At 43.2% G+C, this 24,132-nt stretch overlaps 1 protein-coding gene across 2 annotated transcripts in view; it reads left to right on the top strand.

Moving 5' to 3' along the window:
• negr1 (neuronal growth regulator 1) overlaps positions 1-20,833 on the top strand; it is a 228,596-nt gene extending 207,763 nt beyond the window's left edge. For both annotated transcript variants that reach the window (XM_082505589.1, XM_082505590.1), the window contains one exon: positions 19,697-20,833. In XM_082505589.1, coding sequence (XP_082361715.1) covers positions 19,697-19,797 — 101 coding nt within the window. In that variant the 3' untranslated portion in view covers positions 19,798-20,833. The remainder of the gene's footprint in view (positions 1-19,696) is intronic.
• The last annotated feature ends 3,299 nt before the right edge of the window (positions 20,834-24,132 follow it).

Genomic DNA, 24,132 nt, shown 5'->3' with positions numbered 1-24,132 from the left:
ATCTATATTATTAACTACTTGCTGTTTCGAGGGAGGCTGTATGATGGTTCAAATGACATAAAGTTGTTAATTACCAGATATTTAGCAATGTGGACTTCTCCACAATAATCTCCACAATCTTCTTCAAATATCCACATATAAACCAAACATTCATATGTGGTCATTTTATCTTTTAAACAGTCTCTCAGTGGAGTTATCAGATAGTTACATTGTTGCTATTCTTACCTATGATGCAAGCCTTAATCTTAATCAGTTTCAGTTTTATTTATAAAGCTCCAAGTCACAGTAACAGTTGCCTCACGGGACTTTGTACTGTAAGATAAAGACCCTACAACAATACAGAGAAACCCCCAAGAATCAGATGACCCCTTATGAGCAAGAACCTGGTGAAAGTGGGAAGGAAAAACTCCCTCTTGACAGGAAGAAACCTCCAGCAGAACCAGTCTAAGGGAGGGGTAGCCATCTGGCGCAACCGGTCGGGGATGAGAGGAGGGAAACACAACACCTTATAATGTTCACATATAAAGTGTTCATCAAAGTGGTTTTAACAGGAACTGCAGTTTTGGCATGAAATGGTGGGTAAACAGGTCTTTACCATCATCAGGCTTTGCGATGACAATAATGAAAGCGCTTTGCTGTAAAAAGAGTTTCCTCTATTTACCTGCTATTTCACAGCAAAATAGCTGATGTAAAATTGGTCATTTAATACTCCTGTTGTGTTGACTTGCAAATGCTATGGCTGGCTCCTAGCAAAGTGTTACACACCCAAATGTAACTGAGTTTATTCATATGCATACACATGATGCATACTTTTGATAAGGGAAGCTATGAAAGTGTCCAGTCAGTTTGATATCACCCTGGCCCCTTGAGCTTTTTTCTCATCCATGCACTGCGTTGCACCTTGGTACAGGAGGAAAAGGAGGAAATCCTTAAGAAACCTTCCTGTGGGTGTAACAGATTTGTTCGGGGCTCACCTGAGTTCAGCTCAGCTTTGTTCTCTGCTCACTTTGTAAATTGAACTCTAAGTCCTACTACAACACTTGCATGAAAATGCTTGTCAGCCATCAGAGATGTGACTGTACTGGCTACTGATTTGCATTTCATATAGCTTTGACTGAGACAGAACTCAACCCCTGTTAATCACAGCAGCCCGGAGACAAACAGATCTAAATGTACTTGGTTTCTACTTTGTATGCATGATCATACAGGAGGAAATGTAACAGGAGGCTTCACTAGTGCTGTTCTTCAGTAGGGCTTTGCACACCTTGCTTCCTTTTCCACAGTGAACGATTTCTAAATGAATCCCGGTGACTTTCTGCACTTGTTTCACCTTCAACGACACGGTGTTATCGATTATGTGGACCCATACTGGGTGTCCTTATGACAGAGCAAAGAGTTTAGTCCATAGTCCTCTCAAATCACACTCCAGACACCTTTCCCTCATCTTTTCTTTAATTTGTTTTTTGTCAAGTTTGATGTCTTCAGTGTTGCCCCTCTGCCCTCTCAGGATTAACTGCTGTGGAGTGGTTTGGTTTTTTTTTTTTTTTTTTTTTTGCTCTTTCAGACAATTATCTCTGAGAGGCCTGGACAAAGAGTCCCTCTCTTCATGACAATTTCACCTACCTTTAAACCAACCCACACTGCCCATCACCCATTAAATAGCACTTACTCTTGTCTATTTGAAAACACACTAAATCACACACAGAGGCAACCCTAAAGCTCTTTTCCATTTCTGTCTTTTATGTTATTGAAACTGTCTGGACCCTCTCCTAAGTTCATCAAGCCCACGCGCGTCGTTTCAATTGCTGTCGTGAGCCTCTGGAAAATTCTCTCAGTCATCCCATCCACAAATGACAGTATCTATACTGAAGCGCCCATTAAAAGCGGAGCATTTGCATCGCCTCTCCGTCAGTTACCCCCTCCTCGATAGTCTTTAAATTCTTTTCATTGACAAACCACACCTTGAAGACCTTGGAGGTTTTTAAACGCGGTTAGAAAAGGTCATGACATTCAGAAATGGCATCCTCTTTGGGGAAATGGCTTGGATGTCTGACCGTTAAATAAGGTTAGTTCTATCGGCTCGATTTCTAAGCAGCTTGGCATCTTCTGCATCGCTAAAAAGTGGTCATTTCTCTGCCAGTACTGAAGGCTTTCTGCACAACTTGGAGTGGTTTCACTCTGTGTTATGGCTAATAAAGCAGAACAGCCCCCACACACATATGGAGACACACAGTATATAAGCACGTATATGCTGAGTATGCTCCCACTTGGTTGTGGTGGTGAGTGTAGGGATGGATGCATTAGCGCTGGATGGCTGGGGGGGTTGTTTCTGACAATTAATGATATACACGCTTTTGTTCACACACACACGCACACACACACAGACAAATCAAACCCCCTGCATACACAACTTTTTTTGCATCCCGCACAGCTCATTGCTATCTCAGTTCCCCACTCTCCTGCGCTCAGTTCTTCTTCCCATGAAACAGAGGAATTGAAATGCAAGAGCTTAAGGGTAAAGCCTCGAAGGACGCAAACAGAAACCATTAACCCTTTACTTTTCCTTTGGCCTTGAAACTGATGAGTTATTCAGGGTTTTTGACAAGGATCCACCCTCTTCCCATCGACTAATAATGAAGAAAGGTCGATGAACGTGCTGCTGAGAGATGCCTTTGGCAAAATAATCTCAGGACTCAATGCACCAAGGGTCGTAACGGCCTCTGAAGTGATAAACGGTCCTTTATTATCCAAGTACCCCGTATAACGTGCTTGAAACAATCAATGGGCTGAGCTACTCACGAGTCTGAGTCCTGTCACCGCTGACACTGTTAATTAGCACCAAAGAATCTCAGGCGCTTTTGTCTGAGCACATTTAAAAGGAGACGGGAGGATTAGACCATTTTGCTTAACATTTGTTATTCCTAATGCCATCTAGCATGTGGAGATCTCAGTGATGGTGGGTGGCTCCCCGTGGGCCGCCACAGATCCGTATCCCAACATGAAACAGCAGAAAATGCCTGGAAGGAAGCCCGTATGCCTCTCACCAGCACAGGGAGGAATATTAGCACAGAATGAGACGAATATTGCCTTCTCCTAGAGTTGTCCATTTGCATATCACTAGTGACACTAGTCTGTCTTTTGATTGTTTGTTGGCATTTGGATGATTGATGTGTGTTTTGATATCTGGCAAACCCTTTCTTTGCTACACACCTTAATTTATTCTGCACCACAGTAGAGACGAGACAAAGTGATAGACGACGCGAGAATTTCATTCTGTTCTTTTCAAGTATATCCTAAGGATCAGTGCTGCAGGCATATATTAAACCGAGTCTGATATCTGACACCCTGTTTGTCAAAATATACAGATTTGATAAACTAACAGTAACTAGAAAAGAGTGTTATGCAACACAGTTATTTGTAGAGCCCTGGTTGCTGGCAGTAGGTCATATTCTGTGAGTAACGTCCTACAGGACTCCGTTAGAAGTGTTCTCTCTTTGTTATTGTGGAACCGCCACCCTGAAACACTAATATTTATTCATAGCACGACAGTCAATCATATCTTTGCACTTTATTCACAAGCTTCACAGAAAGAAATAGAAAATATAATTCAACATCTTAAAAAAGTAATATTCAAACTTTTTGTGCAAGAACTATAAAAAGTTGAAATTATAAAGTAAAAAAAAATAACGAAGTTTGGATTTTAAATTTGGATCTGAAGAATTAAAATAGCAGCTACATATGTCATTAATCTGTCAGATGTCATTAAGGAACAGATAGGTGTCAGATTTAACTTGCTATAAGAGATAACTATATTAAACAATGACATCTTTTATTCTGTGCAACAACATACACTCACCAGCTACTCGCAAAAGCTGGGTAGGACCTCGTTTGGCTTCGTTCCTTTGAGACTTTGCCCTGCCCACCCACCACGCCCTTTTTTTGTACATCCATAATGGAATGGATCCATTCCTCCACATCCCAAACATGCTTAATTGTATTAAGATCTGGTGGCTGTAAAGGCCATTTGAGTACAGTGAGCTTACTGTCATCTAAGTCATGTTTCATCATCAGTTTGAGATGGATTGAGTTTTGTGGCGTGGTGTGCTATCCTGCTGGAAGCATGGGTACACTGTGGTTATAAAGGGATGGACTTGGTCAGTGACAATACTCAGGTAGGTTGTGACATTTAAACAACATCGGCTGTACTAAAGGGACAAAAGTGTGCAAGAAAATATCCCCACACCATTACATCCCCACCAGCAGCCTGAACCGTTGAGCCAGGATGGATCTGTGCTTTCATGTTGTTTACACCAGATTCTGACCCTACCATCCAAATGCTGCAGCAGAAATCGAGACCCATTATTCCAGGCAACATTTTTCCAATTTTCTGTTGTCTAATTTTAGTGTGCGAATTGTAGCCGCAGTTTCCTGTTTGTAGCTGAGAGGAGTAGCACTCAATGTGGTCTTTTGTCGTTATAGCACTTCTACTTCAAGATTGAACATGTTGAACATTCAAAGATGATCTTCTGCACACCTTGGTTGTATAAAGTGGTTATTTGAGTTATTTTTGCCTTTCTATCAGCTCGAAGCAGTCTGGCCATTCTCCTCTGACCTCTGACATCAACAAAGTGTTTTCACCCAGCAAACTGCAGCTCACTGGATATTTGCTCCCTTTTGGACCATTCTCTGTAAACCCTAGAGATGGCTGTGTGGAAGAAGCCCAGTAGGTCAGCAGTTTCTGAACTACACAGACAAGCTGGGGCTTGTACAAGCAACCGTGCCACATTCAAAGTCACTTAAATCCCTTTTCTTTCCCACTCTGATGCACGCTTTGAACTTCAGCAGGTCATTTTGACCATGTCTGCACACCTAAAAGCATATTTGTGTTATAAAGTTGGTGAACAGACGTGTTTTTCTTTTTTGGATAAATACCTCTCAGCCTAAATGTTACCCTTATAGTGACTGTGTGGACACATATGGACAGGTCAAACACAAGGCAGTTCTAAATAAAGAGTTTTTACTACAGATTGATTTCTGGTACACAGCAAACAGTCCAAAAAATCTGGCAGAGACATTTTTAACATTTACAAAAACACAAGAAACAATTGTTGATTACCACTAGGAAAACATGAGGGAAATGGCTGGAACGCTAGACATAAAAGTCAGCACAGGGGAAAAGTAACACAGAGACTACAAACACAAGAAGAATAAGATGATAATTAGGTAATCACACAGGTGGGAAAAGGGCCCAGGAAGTTAAGTATCTGCAATTAGACCAAAGAGAAAAGTTGTTTCATGACAAAACATTGACAAAAAAGCAGAAACATGAAAGCGGACCTGTCACGGTCTGGCTGGCAGACCGTGGGGATGTGGGGAAGGAGGACCCAGGCGCGGTGCTCTATGTACAAACAGTGTTTATTTACAGAGTGAAAACAACGTAACAATAAATCCCCGTGTTCTCCCAGACTCCCGTGTCGTGTCTCCCGTGAATAGTCCGTGTGCTCTCTGCTCCCGTGTCAGCACCCCCCGGTGCTCGCTGCTCTCCGTGCCTTCCACGCTCTTCCTGCGGGAAACAATAGCGCAGCTGTCAGGACACTCAGAAATGGCAGGCATACACTTTCTGACTAAACTTAGACAGGGTGACTAACGTGGAGTCTCATGCTGACGGTGCGGGCTCCTCCGGCTCGCTGAGCTCCTGCTCGGGCATGCTGAGCTCCTCCGGCTCGCTGAGCGCCTCAGCTGACGGTGCGGGCTCCTCCGGCTCGCTGAGCTCCTGCTCGGGCATGCTGAGCTCCTGCTGCAGCTGGACGAAGTCTGAGGTTTCCCGAGCTTGCACTACCCCCCGGGCTTTATGCAGGGTGCAAAGGCAGGCGGAAACTCCCTTGAGCTGGCCGAGGTAGGGGTTTCCCTCCAGGACTGCCTCGATGGCGTTTAACCCCACCACTCTTGCCCTTGTGTTGGTGGTGTGAGTTACCCAGTCCATCAGGCGTTGGACGCGGGTAAGGTCGCTCTCTCCGGACAAGGCCGCTGGAGTGGGCAGTGGAATGGAGGCTGCTGCTGGTGGAGAAGATGGCTGAGCGTGTGATGTGGATGGTGAACAGGATGAAACGGTAAGCGGTGAGGTAGATGTCGCGGGGGATGATTCAGCAGGTGACGGCTGGATCACTAGCCGGGCGATAGGCTGAGGTACAGCGACCAGCTGGGCCGCGGGCTGCGCTTTGGCTACCGGCTGGGCAGCTGACCGTATAAACATAGCCCCAGAGTAAACAGTTGAGGTGAGTGACGATGAATTGTCCATATGACTCACCACAGCCGGCTGTTGAGATGTCTGGGGATTTAGCTGCGGTGAGGAACGCTGGCGGCGCGAACGTCGTTTCCGTGTCGGCGTCGGGGCCGGCGTCTCAGGCAGTGAATCCACCAGCTGTCCGAGCTGGTGGGCAGCCTGAGGAGGAGAGTGGAGGTGGAGGGTGGAAAGTAGGAAGTCCAGGACCACCGCATTAAGGGAGTCCACCAGCCAGGGGAATTTAAAAAGCATCTCCTGCAGCCGCCTCTCCACGGCGTGACGCAAACCTTCCGCAGGCTTCTCCCACCATAATTCACACATGCGGTACACTTTGTCCATAATTTCCCTCCTGAGCCTCTCCCCGGAGACCGCTGGGTCCATAAGTGGCGGGATCATTCTGTCACGGTCTGGCTGGCAGACCGTGGGGATGTGGGGAAGGAGGACCCAGGCGCGGTGCTCTATGTACAAACAGTGTTTATTTACAGAGTGAAAACAACGTAACAATAAATCCCCGTGTTCTCCCAGACTCCCGTGTCGTGTCTCCCGTGAATAGTCCGTGTGCTCTCTGCTCCCGTGTCAGCACCCCCCGGTGCTCGCTGCTCTCCGTGCCTTCCACGCTCTTCCTGCGGGAAACAATAGCGCAGCTGTCAGGACACTCAGAAATGGCAGGCATACACTTTCTGACTAAACTTAGACAGGGTGACTAACGTGGAGTCTCATGCAATGATCCCGCGTCGGTGGGAGCTCCAAGACTCTCCTAAGTAGCTCCCCCGACGAGCCCTGATCAGCGGCAGGTGTGTGGCTTCGGGTGTGGCCAGTCCTTCCGCAGGGCCACACCCCTCAGGCCTGCAGGTGGCTGAGCTCCATCCTCCAAGCATCCCCGCAGACATAAACACACACACTCACATCTACAATCATGGAGGAGAGCAGCAGCAATACCAAAATACATATAATAATAATAATAATATAATACATGACTGCTCAGGGATCCTGGGTCGCCCAGTCCCAGGACCCTGACAGGACCAGGAATGAAAAAAAACCCAAATGTGTTCCTGATACATTTCAGCAAATTCAGTCTGTCGATTTAAAGTCTGATCAGCAATTTGTATTATTGCCTCCACTGTATTATACATTTTTTTTTATTGGCTGACACGGTCGCTTGTTACAATGAGCATGGCACTGTATACGTATCCATTAATGCTCACAAGTGCACAGAAGAATACGCTGCTCTTTGATTAAAACTAAAACTACAGTGCCTGATTTTTCAAATATTTGTGTCTTTGAGAATTGAGCTGGTCCTGCACATACAGTGTCCCACCTAATGGTGGTACTGACAGAATATTAAGACATTGTTTGTCTTGTCTTTGGATTTGTTGATCAGACTCACATGAATTATTAAGAGATATAACATGTATGTCAGGATATTTTACGCTAAAAATCACTGCAGTCTGAGGAGTTCTGGAAATTCTGGAATATGTGGGACTGGAAACTGACAGTTTTTTAAGGTGAGAAATGATTCACTGAGTAGTTGAATGGTGTTGGACAAGACTAAGTCAGGAGTCGTCAGTAATCACGTAAGGACTGCTTGTTGGAATTGCTTTTTTAACAAGTGTGGATGATTGTTTTGTCATCACGTGTCTGTCAAAGATAGATATATTTTCAATGTGCTGTGTTTTTCTTGGGTTAGATTGCTCCTGTTCTTGGAAATAGTGCTTTAACGCTGCATGTAGCCTTGATGGAAAAGTGCACATTCAATCGTCTGCTCTTTTCCACACACATTATACAGGCACAAATTAACGGTGATGGAGGGACTTAGTAATTGGATGCTGGGTCTGATTAACCAATAAAAAAGCATTTTGAAAAGCATTTTGGTGGAACTTTGATCAGTTTTTTTCTAGACAGACGATATTAGCTTCTTTTATATGCTGCTGCTGGTTTACCCTTTATGCTGGGCTATAATTGCCTTTAATAGTATGAATGCAGTATAATTGTAGTGACATTTCCCATACTGACATCCCCTGTCATGAGACCAGTGAGTCAACTTGTTGATGAATACTGTATGTAAATGTGAATCCATCTGCTTTGCTTCTGCCGACAGAGAGATTTGTGTGCATTTTACCAAATGTATTGATATTTTCAGCTCCTGAAACCAAGCCGAGTTGAACCGGGGGTCAATCCACCAGTCCAATTTGTCGGTAAACGCAGACTCATTCCCCTCAGTGATTCCAGTCAATAATGTTTAACCTCATGTGGAAAACAAAGGCAGGGAGAGTAGTACTTACAGACTTGAGAGCCACATTCACCAAGTGTAGTCTCACATCAAAAGCAAGGAGCATGTGTCACAATCATCGGTTATGGTATTTATGCAGGCATGAAAGTTGCACATCGATAGCGTCAGCGTGGCTGAGCGGATAAGCCTACAGAGGAAAGCCTAAAGTGGATTTGGAGTAGAGGGGGAGGATATGAAGGAGCAGATAAGAGTTGAGGGCTTTTTTGGGGATCTGACACGTTGCAGTGTGAGGAGATATTGTCTGCCTTTTATTCATACAACCTAAACATCCAGGACTGCTGCACAGCTATTGTCAGTAAACACAAAGCAACAGCTCAGCCTGCACTCTGTTTAAATGCGCTGACAGAGAATTTGATGCAACTTTTAAACACAAGTCATTGTTTTTATTTGGCTGCCTTTTTCCCCACCGCCTCACACCACCTCAACTTTTCTTCTCGTAAATGTTTCTTCTCTGAACAATTCCAACTGCAGCTCGATCACTGATATAGAAAAACAAGTACTGAACAGCATTTTATCGGTGATTGCAGCTTGCAGGCACCAGCATTTGTTTATTAGCGCTAACAACATGGAGGACATTTTCCATCCTTCTTTCCCAATGACCCACTGATGACAGACTGCCTAAATCAAAGGGTGAATCTAGCAGCAGCATTAGAGTAGTGACACAGCATTAGATCCAGTAGCACAGCGCAAGACAAACGCGCCTGTGTCGGCTTTCCCTGGTAATTTTCAGTTAAAGTGTAAAGCTAACTGCTTAATGCTTTGACAGTAACTAACAAAGTAACTAAACCTTGTAACTCAACAGTTTAGCGCATGTTTTAATAAATGGTGATCAGAGGGGGACACACAGCTCTCACTGTCAGACATGCCTGGGCTTGAATTGTTGTTGTGTCCACTGCCTGGCATTGCTATATCATCTTGATTCGATACTTTTATATGACGTAAAAAACCTATACCAGTAGGACCATATGATATGGGACAGCCGCACTGAGATCATTAATTTAATGCTACTAAATATCTCTCAATTTCAGGACAAAAGATTTTGCCTTTTATCTCAGTGCACATATCTGACATCTGCACATTGCACTGGTACAGATTAAACCAGTAAATCCCCAAAACGAAAGCAGTGCATGACTGAGGTTGATTGTTTTCAGGTGTCTCTGGGGATTATATGAAAGCTACATTAAAATGCATGAGCATGAAGTTATTACAGTATATTCTTCGAGTTACTAATCTAATACTAATTAGTACTTTAATAGTGCTTAAATAGTTCAAATAAATTCCACTACAACCATTTGACAACAAGCTACTCACCATGTGTTTTACTACATTAGCTTTAATTCTCATAATATTAATAACTTTAAAGCTCCTTTCATGTGTGTCAAGCACAGTTGTAGCATGTACAAAAAACACCGTCTATCTCTGCTTTAACATGTGACATTTTCATTATTACCCTCGGACGATCAGTGTAACACACAGAAGCAACTCTTCCAATTCCTCCCCGCACACCGCCTTCTCCGTGTCATAAGAAGAGACACACGTCAAATTCACTCTTAATTCTGCCTTAAATACAGTCCCCCAAATTAACTGCAGCTGACATTAGTGAATTAGTTTTGAGCCTTTCCAGTGCAGCCCATCTCCAGGACGACAGACGGAGGCTATTAAGAATTAATTAACAACCCTGCAATTAGTTTTCTGGTTTCAGTGTAAAAGGGATTCATTCTCATTCCAGACTGCAATCTCCTAAAGCTACATGTGTCACGGGGGTCACATAAGTAGCACGGCGGCTCTGTTTTGTTTTGTTTGTTTCATTGTCCACGAGGACTTTGTGGCAGGAGAACTTTATATCTGTTTCTGAGACCTTGAACTGTGAACCGCTGAACACATTCCTGTGTATGAAAGGAAAGGAAGGCACATGCAGAGAGACCCGGCTGACTGTTGTTGTATCAGCACTGCCTGTACTGTCTCAAACTGCTGTATAAAATATGCCTCTGAATCAATGGTGCTCACTTCAGGACACTATAGCTTTTATCTGAACCTCCCGCAGGCAGTCAGCAGCAAGGTGGGGAGTAGACACCGGAGTGCATTCACTGCCTCGGGTTCTGTCTTGGCGTAATAAAGGAATATTTCATGTGTGACACTCACACAGCCTGTGGGCGTACATTATCTAAAGCAGACTTTGAGTTAGAAATAATTAACAAAAACATATTGCTTGTGCCTTCATTGAATTGCGTGTGCCGTCCACTCATCCTCATCCTCGCACAGCGCCTCAGCTAGGAATAATCCACTGCACATGCTAATCACTTGGCGATTGATTTGGCCCTTTTTGGTCCAACAATTTCTGTAAACCACCGAATTGATTTGAAAGAAATCAATTAACAGCTCAGGGTAGGTAAATATGAACAAAATTATGGATCGCTCTGTATATAGTATGACCATCTGAGCAAATTCTTGCTGCAGCTTGTGTGCCCGCGCCGAGATGCTCAGCGGGAGCGAATTCCGGTACGGTTCAAGTAGCCCCAGGTGAACTCTGATAACCAGGCAGTCTGCAGTGATAAAGTTATCTTAGATCCATCAAGAGGAAAATGCACTTAACCCTCTACATCCAGCCCTGCCATTTTATCAGCACCATAATGAAAATTGATAAAAGGGAGCTGTCTTATCATAATTCCACATACATAACAGCAGGGAATTGCTATTTTAGGAGGCTACAGGTGAAGGAGATGAGTGGAACAGAACAGGCAGGAAGAAAGAGTTGCCTCCCAGTTGCAGATCAGATGTTATCGATGGAGGAGCTAACGGTGATGCAAGTACAGGCCGTTTGTCGTAAGACATTCTTCATAACTGGCCAGATTGTCGCTGTCATTGCAGGGATGCTGGAGCTGAGCAGCGCCTGACTCAGCGAAATCCTTGGCCCTGCAGCCAGGACTTGCACAGAAATAAAATCCTGATAAGCATTAAAATGTGAGGGAGAAAAGGGGGCACGGGGAATTATTAGAGAGAGCGGGAGCGAGAGACCCACATGTGAATAGGAGATTATTACGGAGACAATGAGAAGACGAGAGGAGGAGAAAGGAGCTGCATGAACCCACTACATGCTGACGCCATTTGTTTGTGTCCCTGTGCATTTTATTAAGCCTCTAACATTAAACAGATTTAGCGGGAGCAGCCAAAGTCATGAAGTAATTATGCTTTAGAAAACGCTGTGATTAAAAGCGCTTGCTTAAACTATCAATCCACACTGTACTGCGTTTTCTTGTTTATTCCCAGAACATGCTGCTCTGAATTTACCCTCTAGATTCAGAGGAGGGATGGAAAAAAGAGAAAAATTCATAAAACATTTTAAAATGGAGATTTATCCATCAGGCTTGCATATAAAGTACACAATTTGCAAGCTCATTGATTTCCTGCATAAAGCATGTCCTTGAATTGATAGGTGTAATAAACATACGTTGAGGTCACTCAGAATCGTGGATTCTCTCAAATACCTGACTCAGTGCAGATAAAATGAATGTAAATGCGCTATAAGAAGGAGGATGAAAGAGGAGACTGTACGAGGGAGCGGTCGATCAGTGAAGACAAGCAACAGTATCTCTGCGGAGAGCACCGGAAATGTCTTCTCTGTTGGGATTCCTTCCTCCAGCTCACACTGCGCTGAGGGCTCTCTTAAGTGTCCAGATACCCCACAGAGGTGTTGATTAAGTCAAGCTGAAGGCCAAAGCCCGCCTGCAATCGAGAGCCCCCGGCTCACTCAGTGGGCTATCAGGTGACCCGTCTCCTGCTCATTCGTTTTCCAGTCAGATACTGATGCTGAGAGGAGCTATTAGAGCCAGCCCCAAAAAGCATTCTGCTGGGTGGTGATAACTGGCAGGTACCACGATGTGGAGAAGGAAGGGGGAGAGGGGTGAGGAAACGGCAGCACTGGGAGGCGGAGGAGGGTAAATGATCTCTGAAGGCCATCTTATTAATGGAGGCTTTTCATTACTAGCACTAATGCAAATGATTGGTGGGGCTAATGAGCTCGAAGGTCTGTGTGAATGAGGGCTCTGTGGAGCGGCAGTGTGTGATGATCATAGCGGGAGACAGAGGTGATGAGTTTTGAACATCGTATCTGTTCATGATGAACATTTTGCTTGTACAAGAACAGAAGGAATAGAGAAAGGAATGGATGAGTGAACTGATGGGTCGGTGAGTCAATTGTGCACAGACTCGATATGGCAGCCCGCTACAGGCAGGAGGGTACAAGATGAATGGTGAAGTAGAGGAGCGTATTTCACCGTCAGCGGATTGAAGTGAGGTAAGGCATGGAAAATGTCTTGATCGCCTTCTGTACGCTCTCGGTGTGTGTAAGCTCTCAGGAGACGGCGAGGCGCGACGCGTTCTTTGAAGGTGCGGCATCCCCTCGTCACATGTCACAAGGGTTGCATTATTTTACATTTAAAGTCTTTACCAAACATGATGCCTAGGAAAAAAACCCTACTTTTTAGTGTTTGCAGTACTGTGTTAAAAACACCCTTGGTGGCTGCTGTGAACCTGGCGTGTAGAGGGATTTAGCCCGATTTACAGCATGGCGTGTACAGGATCAGTTCTGGCTCAGGAGTGTCTCATCTGGTGTCTCTCGGGGGAGCTGTGGGGGAAGGACCAGAGGCCACTGATTGATGGTCAAGGACACTGAACCCCTCCCACACCCTCTGCTCAGAGGAGCCCATCTCTGAAGCCACGTCCACAGGGGGATTGGGATGTTGCCTGGCTGGCTGCCGTCCGTGTGCCGCTAGTGACAGGCTGTTTGGAGGATACAACCAACTCTGTGAATCCAATAAAAGACAAATGAATAGATTGGAGACTTCATCCAATACAAAAACATGCACGTTTGTTCGATTTGTCTTCCTTCATGTGCTTTATTGAATGTATACAGTATAAAGCTCAAGGAAAGGAAGCCTAAAGTACCAGTGTGTGTTGGTTAAAGAGCTGAAAAGTAGTAGGGTCGGGTTAAACTTTTTGTTTCTGCATTTGTGCCTGTGTTGTAGGATGATGGGATTTCAGTTCATTCAAAGGCTCCATAGATTGCACAGGTGACTGATTAAAGCGTTGATATGAACTATAAAGGGACCAACAGCAAAGATAGCCCACGTTCCCGAATAGATCTTCACCTGTGTCTGCAAAGCCGCCCAATTACCTCACACTATGGATGTTTTTCATTATGCTATGTGAGAAAGGACGCACCTGTGTTTCTCCGAGCTCCTCCAGAAGCCTCCGAGCTCCTCGAGGTACATTTAAACGATTGAAAGGTCCTCGTGATGGCAGAGGGGGAATGAATTCAGGGTCATAGGAGAAGATAGGACGCGGGGAAGAATAGGTTAGCATAATGAAAAGCACCCTATTACTTAATAAACAATGGCATTCCAGCAAATTACAGTGCAGCGCAGCACTCGAGATAATACTCGATACAAAGCCTGCATTGAGTGCCACAGTTGCAGATTTCAGTATGATTCATTATCTGTGTCAACAGAGACTGAAGTTCAAAGCCTTAGCATTTGTTGTGCATATGATATGTGGGTGACAAAACTGCTGTCGATGGAGATTTGGGAGAGATAAGGGGTAGGGAAGGACGAGAGAGTGAGAGAGAGTGCTTCATACTCCAGCTCACTATTTACAGCTAATGGCTCCAGTCCAGAATCAGGGGAGAGTAGCAGGGATTGTTATTTTCATATGACTCTTGCTACAGCTGGAGAGGCTTTAGTTTTTCATTTCAATTCTGTTGCAAAACAGTAATTGAAGCATATCGCTTTCATCTCCACTTATCTCCTCTGCTCCTCTTCCCTCTGGAGCGCTGCTTGTCTTCCCTGCGTTTGCGCATCCTTGACACTATTGGTTTCTCTATGATATATTGTCTGGTATTCTGGTACTTCATTGTAGCTTGCTGCTGATGTACATGGCAATTAAATTCAAACCCCAAAGAGGTAGAGCTCAGTCAGCCCCCCCGCCCTCCTGCATCCGCTGCTGCCGTTTCAGCCTCACTTTCACCCCCCTTTCAATCACTGTCCTTTTTTTCTCTCCCCGCTTTCTCCTCCTTTAGTTCACCCTGCTTCTCCCCACATCGCTCTTTCTTCTGCACTGTCTGTCTCTATCTTTCTCCTTCCATTCCCTTCATGGTAATAAGCAGAGTAATAGTATTGCAGGCGGGTCCTGGTTGGGGACTTAATTAAAATGGCAAGTTACAACCCACACAGTCAAAACAATGGAGGCTTTTCGCGGTGACATGGGGAGATATTAAACAAGCCCAAAATCAAGCACAGAGAGGAGGCAGGGACCGGTAACTCTGACTATACCTCAACCTCACTTAACACTTCCCTTCCTGAAGTACTGAGAGGTTTATTGTTATGCTCTCAGCCCAGTAAACATTAGTCATTGCAGAGATCCACTAATTACTTCGTGAGCTCTTTGAACTGCTGCACGAAAAGCACTTGTGCACAAGATATTAATGTGATTACTGCAGTATTTACTGAGCCGTAAACTACACTGACTCTGATGAGATGAGAGACTGAAGAAGGCAAATAGTGACATCTGCCTATTCCCCCTCCCACCGCCGCTACCACTATACGCACACACATAAACACACACACGCAACACAAACAACACCCAGAATGATTTCGCTAGCATGGCTAGCACAATGCTGCGCGCTGAGGCGCAGGCAGCAGTGGGCCGGCTGAGCAGGACAGGAGCTGTTGCTATGGTTACCATTTCTCAGCTCGCTCTCGCAGCCCAGGAAAACTGTGTCATTATCCTGTACTTTGGATAGGAGGTGAGGGAGAAAGAGAGAGAGGACGGATACAAAGACAGAGAAAGAGGTGGAAAGGGGAGACAAAGAAAGAAAGGCGAGAAGGAGAAAGAAGAGGGAGGGTCTGCGGCTCACGCCGGCCAACCACAGACATAAACCGTATATCATCGCACATCAGACACATTAAAACTACTTACAGCAAAGGTGGAAAAACACTGATTGTCTTGTTACAGTAGAAGGTCCTTCTAGTGAACCTCAGGTCTTTGCAATTATGGGGATGTTACTTCGACACGTACCACCGACCTAAACGTTTTCTGCAGACTTCAACGACACCGGCCTCCCCCGGCTCATCTCTATAAATAGATTCTGCATATCTATTAACCAATCACATCTAGGCAAGCTTTGACTGCGCTAAGTAAAGAGCACGTATGAAAAGAAAAGGAGAGAAGGTATTTGCTGAAGTCATCAACTATCTTATTTTATCTGCATTCGTAAAGACAAAAGAAGACGATGGAATCCTGGCCTGGATATGCACCGCTTCCCCAGAAAAAGATCACAAGCTATTTAGTAATGGCTCGAGGAGAACAGCAAAAGGCTCCAGGCCAGCTCCCCACATCCCGGCCCGATCAGACATCTGTGGGTTGAATCTGATCTGCGAAGGCCCAAACCTGCACAGGACCCAAAGGATCTGGTGCCAATATCCCACTGCCGCCAGACACCACAGGACAACCCCCTGGGTCCCATGTCCATTCGCTGACAGGTCCAAGCTGTTTTGGCAGCCCGGGGTGTACCTTTACCATATTCACCGGGCGGTTTGAATGTTGTGGCGGATCGGTGTAATTGTGCACCTCTGTTCACTGTTTTTTTTCCCCTTTTTGTTCCCCTTTCCATCTGTCAGACAAGCTTATAGTTTTCACTCTAATAGGTAAACAACTTCAGCGCTGACAAATAATACCTGAAAATATCAGGTGATAACGGGGTGGCTTTTTCCCTTTCTCTCCATCACAACTCCTGTGAAAATTGTCAATAACAAGCTATTATGTCGGCAAGAAAAAAAAGATCAATCTCTGCATCATTGTATTTATTTTAACACACTAGCGTTCATGTAACACTCTAATGGCAACCATTGCAGGTTCTTATTGAATAAATGCATGGCCCTCACTACCCGGGGCTGAGATTCTTGCAGATCATGCATCTCTGACCTTTGAAACGCCACGAAAACGGCTCGATATGTTGGCGACGGAATCTGTGTTTCTGCGTGGTATGTCTGCGCGTTCGGTTTTGTCGTCATTCACTTTGGGCTGTGTGTTTGTGAGGTCCACATCAGAGGAGTTACATTGTGAACTAATTACATGGCTGTGTAAAGAGGCACCCTGCTGATATGGGCTGTGCACCACATGATTTCCCCTGGTGCAGCAGAGCCTTCTTTGTGCAAGCATGCATGTGACCTGTACATGCAGGTTTATATATATATATGTGTGTGTGTGTGTGTGTGTGTGTGTGTGTGTGTGTGTGTGTGTGTGTGTGTGTGTGTGTGTGTGTGTGCAGATGGAGTGTTTGTTTTGTAACCTGTGAGGTGTGCTTTATTGAGCCAAAACCTAAGAGTGTGCCTGTGATGAGGAGGCAGAGTAGCCCTTTTCCAAATGAAAGGCTGCCCTCTTCCTCTTTGCCCGCCTGACGCAGCTCTCCGGAGAGACCTGTTCATATTACTGTGGCTGTCTGCTGTTCAGAGAAACACAAACAAGCCAAAACAAAGCCTCCTTCAATAGCAATGTTACAAAAGACCTTGTTCAGCCCTCAACTGTTCTCCACTGATGACTTTTTTGGGCCACTAATTTGAAAGAGGGAAAAGGGGGAATAAGTGTTTTGACACTCAACTAAAAATAGATGAGATGGAAGAAAGGTTTTTTTCTCTTTTTTCTGGACTCTGGTGCTGCTACTCCTGATTGAACTGTATGTCCGGTTAAAGTTGGATTTACTAAATGTTTTAGCTGTAGTGGTAGACAGAGTGCAGTATGTGCTGGTGCACCACTGTTTTCAAGTATTAAATGCTGTTAAAACCATAAGGTCCCAGTGGAGTTTTGTGCCAGTTTATTGGAGGAAATATTACATTTGGAAAGAGAAAACTGTAATCTGGCCGCACCTTTAGCGCATACACATTTAGAGCTGGCACACCTGAAATATCTGTCTGCTTTAATAAAAAAGCCAAATTTTATATATACATACACAAGATGCAGTCTGCAGTTGAATGCAGTCAAATCTGTTGCATTCTACATACACATAAATTCTCAACTACTTACATTCAGAGTCCAGCCACAGGTCCGAAGCACAAATTCAGACATTTCTCCACAAGTGTTGACATTGTTGCTGCAGGGGATTCAACTGCAAAGTGAGATAGGCAATGGGTACGCTCAAGTCATGTGACCTGTTGAAAAGAGACGGGTTGCGACCCACACAATCACCTTACAATGGAAAGGTGATTGCAACACCCTCACCTAGAATGTGAGGGTGTTGGCCGTTTAACATCTGGGAGACCAGCAGGTCAACATAACTACTTGCAATCAGTTGCCAAATGCGGAAAAATTGTTTTCTAGTTAATGTGACTGTATTAAAACATCACTAATGTCATTATTCCACCTGCACTTTTCCTGTGATGACAGGTCAGAATGTCTGCAGGGAGTCAGGGAGCTGTAGATGATGTCACAAAACCCTCTGGGTGTGTCCAGCCACCCGAGTGTTCAATAACACTAAGAGGAAAATAAAACAGCTGTCGATCAGGTCGTACACGCCCTCGTTCATTTCGGAGAAGTGATCTGATCAGACAGCATAACACACCAACACCTGTCTCGGTTGACTATTACTGCTTTAAGCCGCAATTATGGGCGACGCATTCGTCACCGCTCGCTGCATAACCATTTATGCCCGCTGCAGTCTGCTTCTAAATGACAGGTGTTGCAGCACAGGAAAAAAACTAGATTACAAAATAGAAGAATATAAAACAGAAAAAATGCGACCATGGTGGCGTTTTCAGCTCACTGTTGTCGAAGGTCTCATCTTCTATAAATGTTGCAGTGATCTCCCTCTGAGAACCTCCTCTGAGTTCAGCAGTAATGATGTCACTTCTGGATGTTACATTTAATACCTTATGAAGCCAGTGCGGTACAAAGAACTGGTAAAGTTCACACCAGTGGGTGAAAAACTTACTGGCTCATAGTGTTGTACTATAACAGTAGTAAATGTGTCAGGACAGTTTTGGATTCAACTCAGTTACATAATATGGCGTTAACATTTTACTCACTCTTGTCATTGATTGATTGATTTTGATGATTATTTTTCTTCATTTGCTGTTTTTAAATTTGCTCTACAAAGAAGTCGACTTTGTTTTATGTTTTTTGATCTGAGTTAACTTTCAGCCATTTGGGGCTTGATTTCTGGTTGTGTTGCTGATCAGTTAAATTACCAACAAGATAAGACACATCATCAAACTGGCCTTCAGCCCCACAAAGTGTGCTGTGATATCTTGAGATGCCCGACAGGATAGTCTCAGAGGTGTGCAACATGTAGTTGACCACATCACTTACTGACTTCCTTACAGAACACTAATCTCTGACCATCAACAGGCCCCCTCCCAGGGGCTCCCTCCCCAGGTCTGGAGGAAACTGAGAGCTGGTCTAAGGAAAGTCTTGGATGTCACCAACCATTTTACTGAGACTAATATCTTTTTGACTTGGACGATACCACCTCTTTCATCTGTGGGCTGTTTTTCCCATTAATGTTTTTTATTAATTAATTTAGAATTTTTTCTTAAGACCCTCCCAACAAATTCCTTCCACTTTAATTCCTTCATCTCATATAATTCATTATGTAACTATACTCAGATTTGTATCCACTCATTTATTTAATGTAGTATGTATGCATGTCTATTGGTATATGTTTGTATGAATGCATTGGTGTGCAAATGCGTATGTAAAACTACTTATGTATGCATATGTTTATTAGTGTTTCTAATGTCTTTATCTTTTACAGCTTGTCCTGTTTTCCTTTATCTATTGTAAAAAAGGAAAATTACTAAAAGTCTTGTGAGTTCATGTGCGGTAATAATCTCTTCTGATAGCTTTACTACATTTAGTTGTTCATGAGATTATAATGCAGCCTTTTTACTAGTATCAGAGCTTAACTCTGTCTCACAAGCCAACTGGAATCAGTGGCAGCGGTACAGTAATTGCCATTTTTGCTGTGTCATTTGGACGCGCCACGCCAAGTTGACCGCGGGGTTTGAAAATGGTCAGTGCAGCGAGTGAAAGTGCAATCACAACTAATCAGAGCTTCTCTTGTTTCCTGCCCACAGCGCCCAACACTGCACCCTATGGGAGCACAGGAAGTGCGCACATCTCGCTGGCCTGCCGGTACCTGGTCATGGCTCTCTCCTCCTTCATCAGCGTGTACTAGCAGAGGCCAGCCCAGACACAATGACTGTCGAGAGCATTTATGAATCCTTTTTGACATTGCTGATGGCTGGAATCCAATCTGGTACAGTTTGTTGAGCTGTGGTGGGAAAATAATCAGCGTTACTTTTTGTGTGGGGAAATGTTTTTTTTTTCCTTTTTTTTAATCTTATTTTCTTATTTGGTGAAATTTCTGTAATGTAAATACTATGATGTTTTTTATTATTATTATTATTATTATTTCCTCTTTATTATTTTTTTTCCTTTTCTGATTGATTGACCAGCTTGTGAATCAGTACTCATCCCCAACCCCCACACCAATCAACAGCCCCACCCTCCCCCACCCCTCGAACCTTTCAAATGAGTTCCTTTCATGCATCTTGTCCCTGCGAGGCGATGGCGCAAAATTGACATCTTCACCCATTTTTGTACACGACTAAAAAAGAAGCAATTCCGCAAAGTCTCTCAGTACAAAGAATTACCATACCAATGTTGTATTGAATGTATTACCGGCTGTTGAACAAAGGAAAGACATTTAGATTCCTAACAATACAATTTTTGATCATGGAGTGCGCTCTGAAAAAAAAAAAACAGTTAAAAAACAACAAAAATCCAACAACAAAATAATAATTAAAAAAAAAAAAGGCAGGGCGTTTTCAGGACCTGTATTACTCACGATTACTCAATAGATGGATGAACAGTGTTCAAGGTGTGTTTGCCGTATCCTGAAATGGGTCCTTCAGTTACTATGCCTGCCTAACCGCTTCAATCAGGCAGCCGTCAAAAGTAGCAAAATATACTGTATTGTATCTTTATATTTTAATATAGCGTAGGCTTTTGTTTTAAAGTGGGACCAGCTTTTCTCATTCGACCAAGAGCATTAACACAAACCATGACTTTGTACGCTATGAAAGGAGGAACATCGCCGCCCCCATGTTTACATTTTTCTTGAAAATAGAAATAAAAAAGTATATTCTCTGTTTTTTTCCTTCTGTTTTGTCTTGCTTTTTTTTCTTCAGCGAGTCAGTGTATGTGAAGAATATGACAAATTGTTGCAGTTAGGAAAAAGGCGAGGCCCAAGTTGAGTTTCTTTTTAGTTTGCGCTCCACCTCCAGTAGGTATCAGGGCAGAGCACTTTGTCTCTGAATTCGCTGCGTACCTACTGATCATCTTTGGCAGAAAACCCACAGCTCCGTACTGTAGGATCGGTTTTTTCGCCCCCAACTTTGGGTATGAAACTTGGATAATGGAGTCTGGGAAAGCACCGTTCTGCTGCACTGCATTTTATTACTCTCCTTTCCAGTGCAGAGAATTACATGCAGAAATATGCCCCACTTTCTTTTTTTCCCCTTCAAATAAAGAGTCAAAGCCATATTTGGCTAAGTGCATAATCTACAAAAAACCTACAATAATTGCACCTTTTGCAACTTTAACTTTTTTTCATGTTATTCATGATGAAGAGAAGATGCTCATTACCAAACAAACATGGCCTAAGGTGCTACCAGCCCTCTCCAAGATGATCAAGGTTAACAAAGAGATGATCAGTGTGCATCGGAGGTCATTTAGTACCATAGACATTAAATTACCCTCTTTTTGAAAGGACGCTTGGAGAAAATCTCAATATGACACAACTTATTTGTCATTTTGACGTATTATTGATGACTGAATGTTCATGAACAATTAGCTGACTTATCTGTTAAATTAGGCATTATATCCAGTCAAATCCAACCGATGGCTCCTGCAGGTATTTTCAAATAAGTCAGTTGTACAAATGCAGTATTTCCGGTCCAAATAACGCGTTCGGATTTGGACCGAACAGTGGAGGGACTAACAGCATTCAAGTTCAGAGTATTTTAAGACAGCAAACTTGCAACTGCAAATCTATAGAAAAATAGCCATCGCAGTTAAAAGACTTAAAGCACAAACATTATTATTTGAACGTTTTGTGGTGATTTGTTTTGAGGTCTGCTGAGCTTTTCTGTTGTTTCCTTTTCCGTTTCTTTCTTTTATTGTTTGTACTAAAGTTGTTATCAGCTTGTTTTACAAATTATAAAAATACTGCACCATATGATCTTGTTTAAATGTTAAGGTATAATGAAAATGGGTCAGACGTATATTTATTCTCTTCCTTTATAAAAACAGTGTAAAAAAATACATTTGAAACATGTAAAACTGAATATGTGACATTTATTTGAATGAGGCACAGTATGGCATAGTTTATAATGTTGTCTGGTTCATTTAGATGCCATAACTGTTGTTGATTTAAGTACATTAAAAGAACAATGTTTGCAATCAAATTACCTACTTTTTGAAAGAGAGAGGGTGTGAACCAATATAACAGTATTATAGAACAGAGTCAATGTGTGTATATTTGGAGAAAATATGATACCTTTTGATCTTTAGAGCCAGTGTGTAGTCATAGTTTCACACACTTGCGTGTTTGACGATGTGCAGAGAGTATGGTTGTGCTGCATGTCAAAGTTAACCTGTGTTTTTGAGGTGGGCATTTTACAGATATTCATACTTTTTATGACTGGAAGCAGTTTTTTCCAAACGTTTGGTTCATAAACCTGGTCTAAAAAGACATACCTCTTACAGATTGCCAGGCTATGTTTGTTTGTGATTTCTTTCGATCGACTTTGCTGATAAACTAAAAACAACTGCTGTTCAGAGTCATGATGATTATTGTGGCACATTGGTGACAGTCTGGAGTTATGTTGGTTGCTTGTTAAGCAGTTAAAACCATGCTAGTATTCCATATGAAATGTAATGGATGTTGATTATTTTCAATAATGGTATTAACAAGTCCCTTTTATCAAATCAATATTATTTGCAATAAAAGTCTTCATGTTACAAGATAAAGCAACATCTGACTTAATGAGCACTCAAGAGGAGTTTTTCATTGTTACTTCATGATGTTTTGAGAGTAAAGGTAGCTGAGACAGCATCCTCACAGCGTACGCGGTCCCGTCACTACAACCTCACTGCACGTCATTTCCCCCATGTAGCAGATTTTTTCTTAAAGCGTTTGGCAAAACTACAAAATTAGCTTAAATGCTAAGTTGTAAAGAATTCGCCAAAAGCTCGTGTGGGTTGCACCAGTTTGTAAATTTGCTATGTTTGCATTTAAAGTCTTTCGTAGTAACAGACAAAGAATTGTCAATAAAAACCGGCATAGCCTTTGTTTTCCAATAGCATAGAAGTCTGTGGCAAAATGACCCAACTTCTCACTTGTTTTATGACCACAGTAAACTCGTCAGGTTATGGTCTCTGTCACTAGTTCTTCTTTGATGTATCGTGACTTTTATTTTATAAAGTACGGTCCCATTTATAGTAAACTAGATGGTTAAGCAATTTGTGTTCGGTAACTACGGTTTTGCAGTGTTATTGGGTTTGCAGTCAGAGTCACTCTTCGCCAATCAGGTTTCTAAACACCAACATGGCCACAGCTAAAATGACCAAGCAGTAGGTGTGCATCTTTTATTTACAGTTTCCACCATGATGTCACCCATCAGTCTGTGAAGTCCCAAAACGAGTGTTTTCGCCCTCTTGGCTGCAAAAAAAGAAAACGTGATGAGGAAGGGCAGGTCTGGCTGTGAAACCTTATACTTATTAGCTAATAACTTGTGATTGACAGCTTGTTAGCCAGTTTCAGACCACACCTCCATTTTGACACATAGTATGAGATAAAAGATTTACATCGCAAATGTAATTTTTTATTTTTTATTTTCCGCAACGAGTGACTGAGTCCACAAACTCAGCAAAAAAGTGTTTACAGAGGTCAAAACAGAAAGCCGTTTTCCTGTAGATGTCTATTGGACCAGATGTGTTTTTGCTACCACAGCCATCGCCATCTGGTGGCCTTCACATAGAATGCAGGTTTAAGGCACTTCTGCACTGGTTTCATTTTTCCAACACAAATGCTATGTCCATGGTTTATACCAGCGGTCCCCAACCCCCTGGCCATGGACCGGTACCGGTCCGTGAGTCGTTTGGCCGTGAGAGTTGAGGCTCAGGTGTGAAATGTCTGGTTTTCAGGGTTTTTATCGGTTTTCAGCGTTATTTTGTTATCGTTTTTATCGTTAACTCGGTTTTCCTGGGTCTTTTCACGTGTGTTATGTTTTTTTCGGTACCGGTACTAGTTTTATTTTGTTGTATTTATCCGCGACACCTTAAAGGCCGGTCCGTGAAAATATTGTCGGGCATAAATCGGTCCGTGGTGCAAAAAAGGTTGGGTACCGCTGATTTATACCATCCATGGTTTCACTGCATCCTAAATATTGTTTTCTCTTTAATATCTTATTTTAGTTTTTTTATGTACGCATTTTCGGATTGGGAT

Source organism: Aulonocara stuartgranti (assembly GCF_965226115.1).
Source record: "Aulonocara stuartgranti genome assembly, chromosome: 15".
Lineage (NCBI taxonomy): Eukaryota > Metazoa > Chordata > Actinopteri > Cichliformes > Cichlidae > Aulonocara > Aulonocara stuartgranti.
The sequence above is the reverse complement of the archived record's forward strand: the minus strand, read 5'-3'. Positions and strand labels throughout refer to the sequence as shown.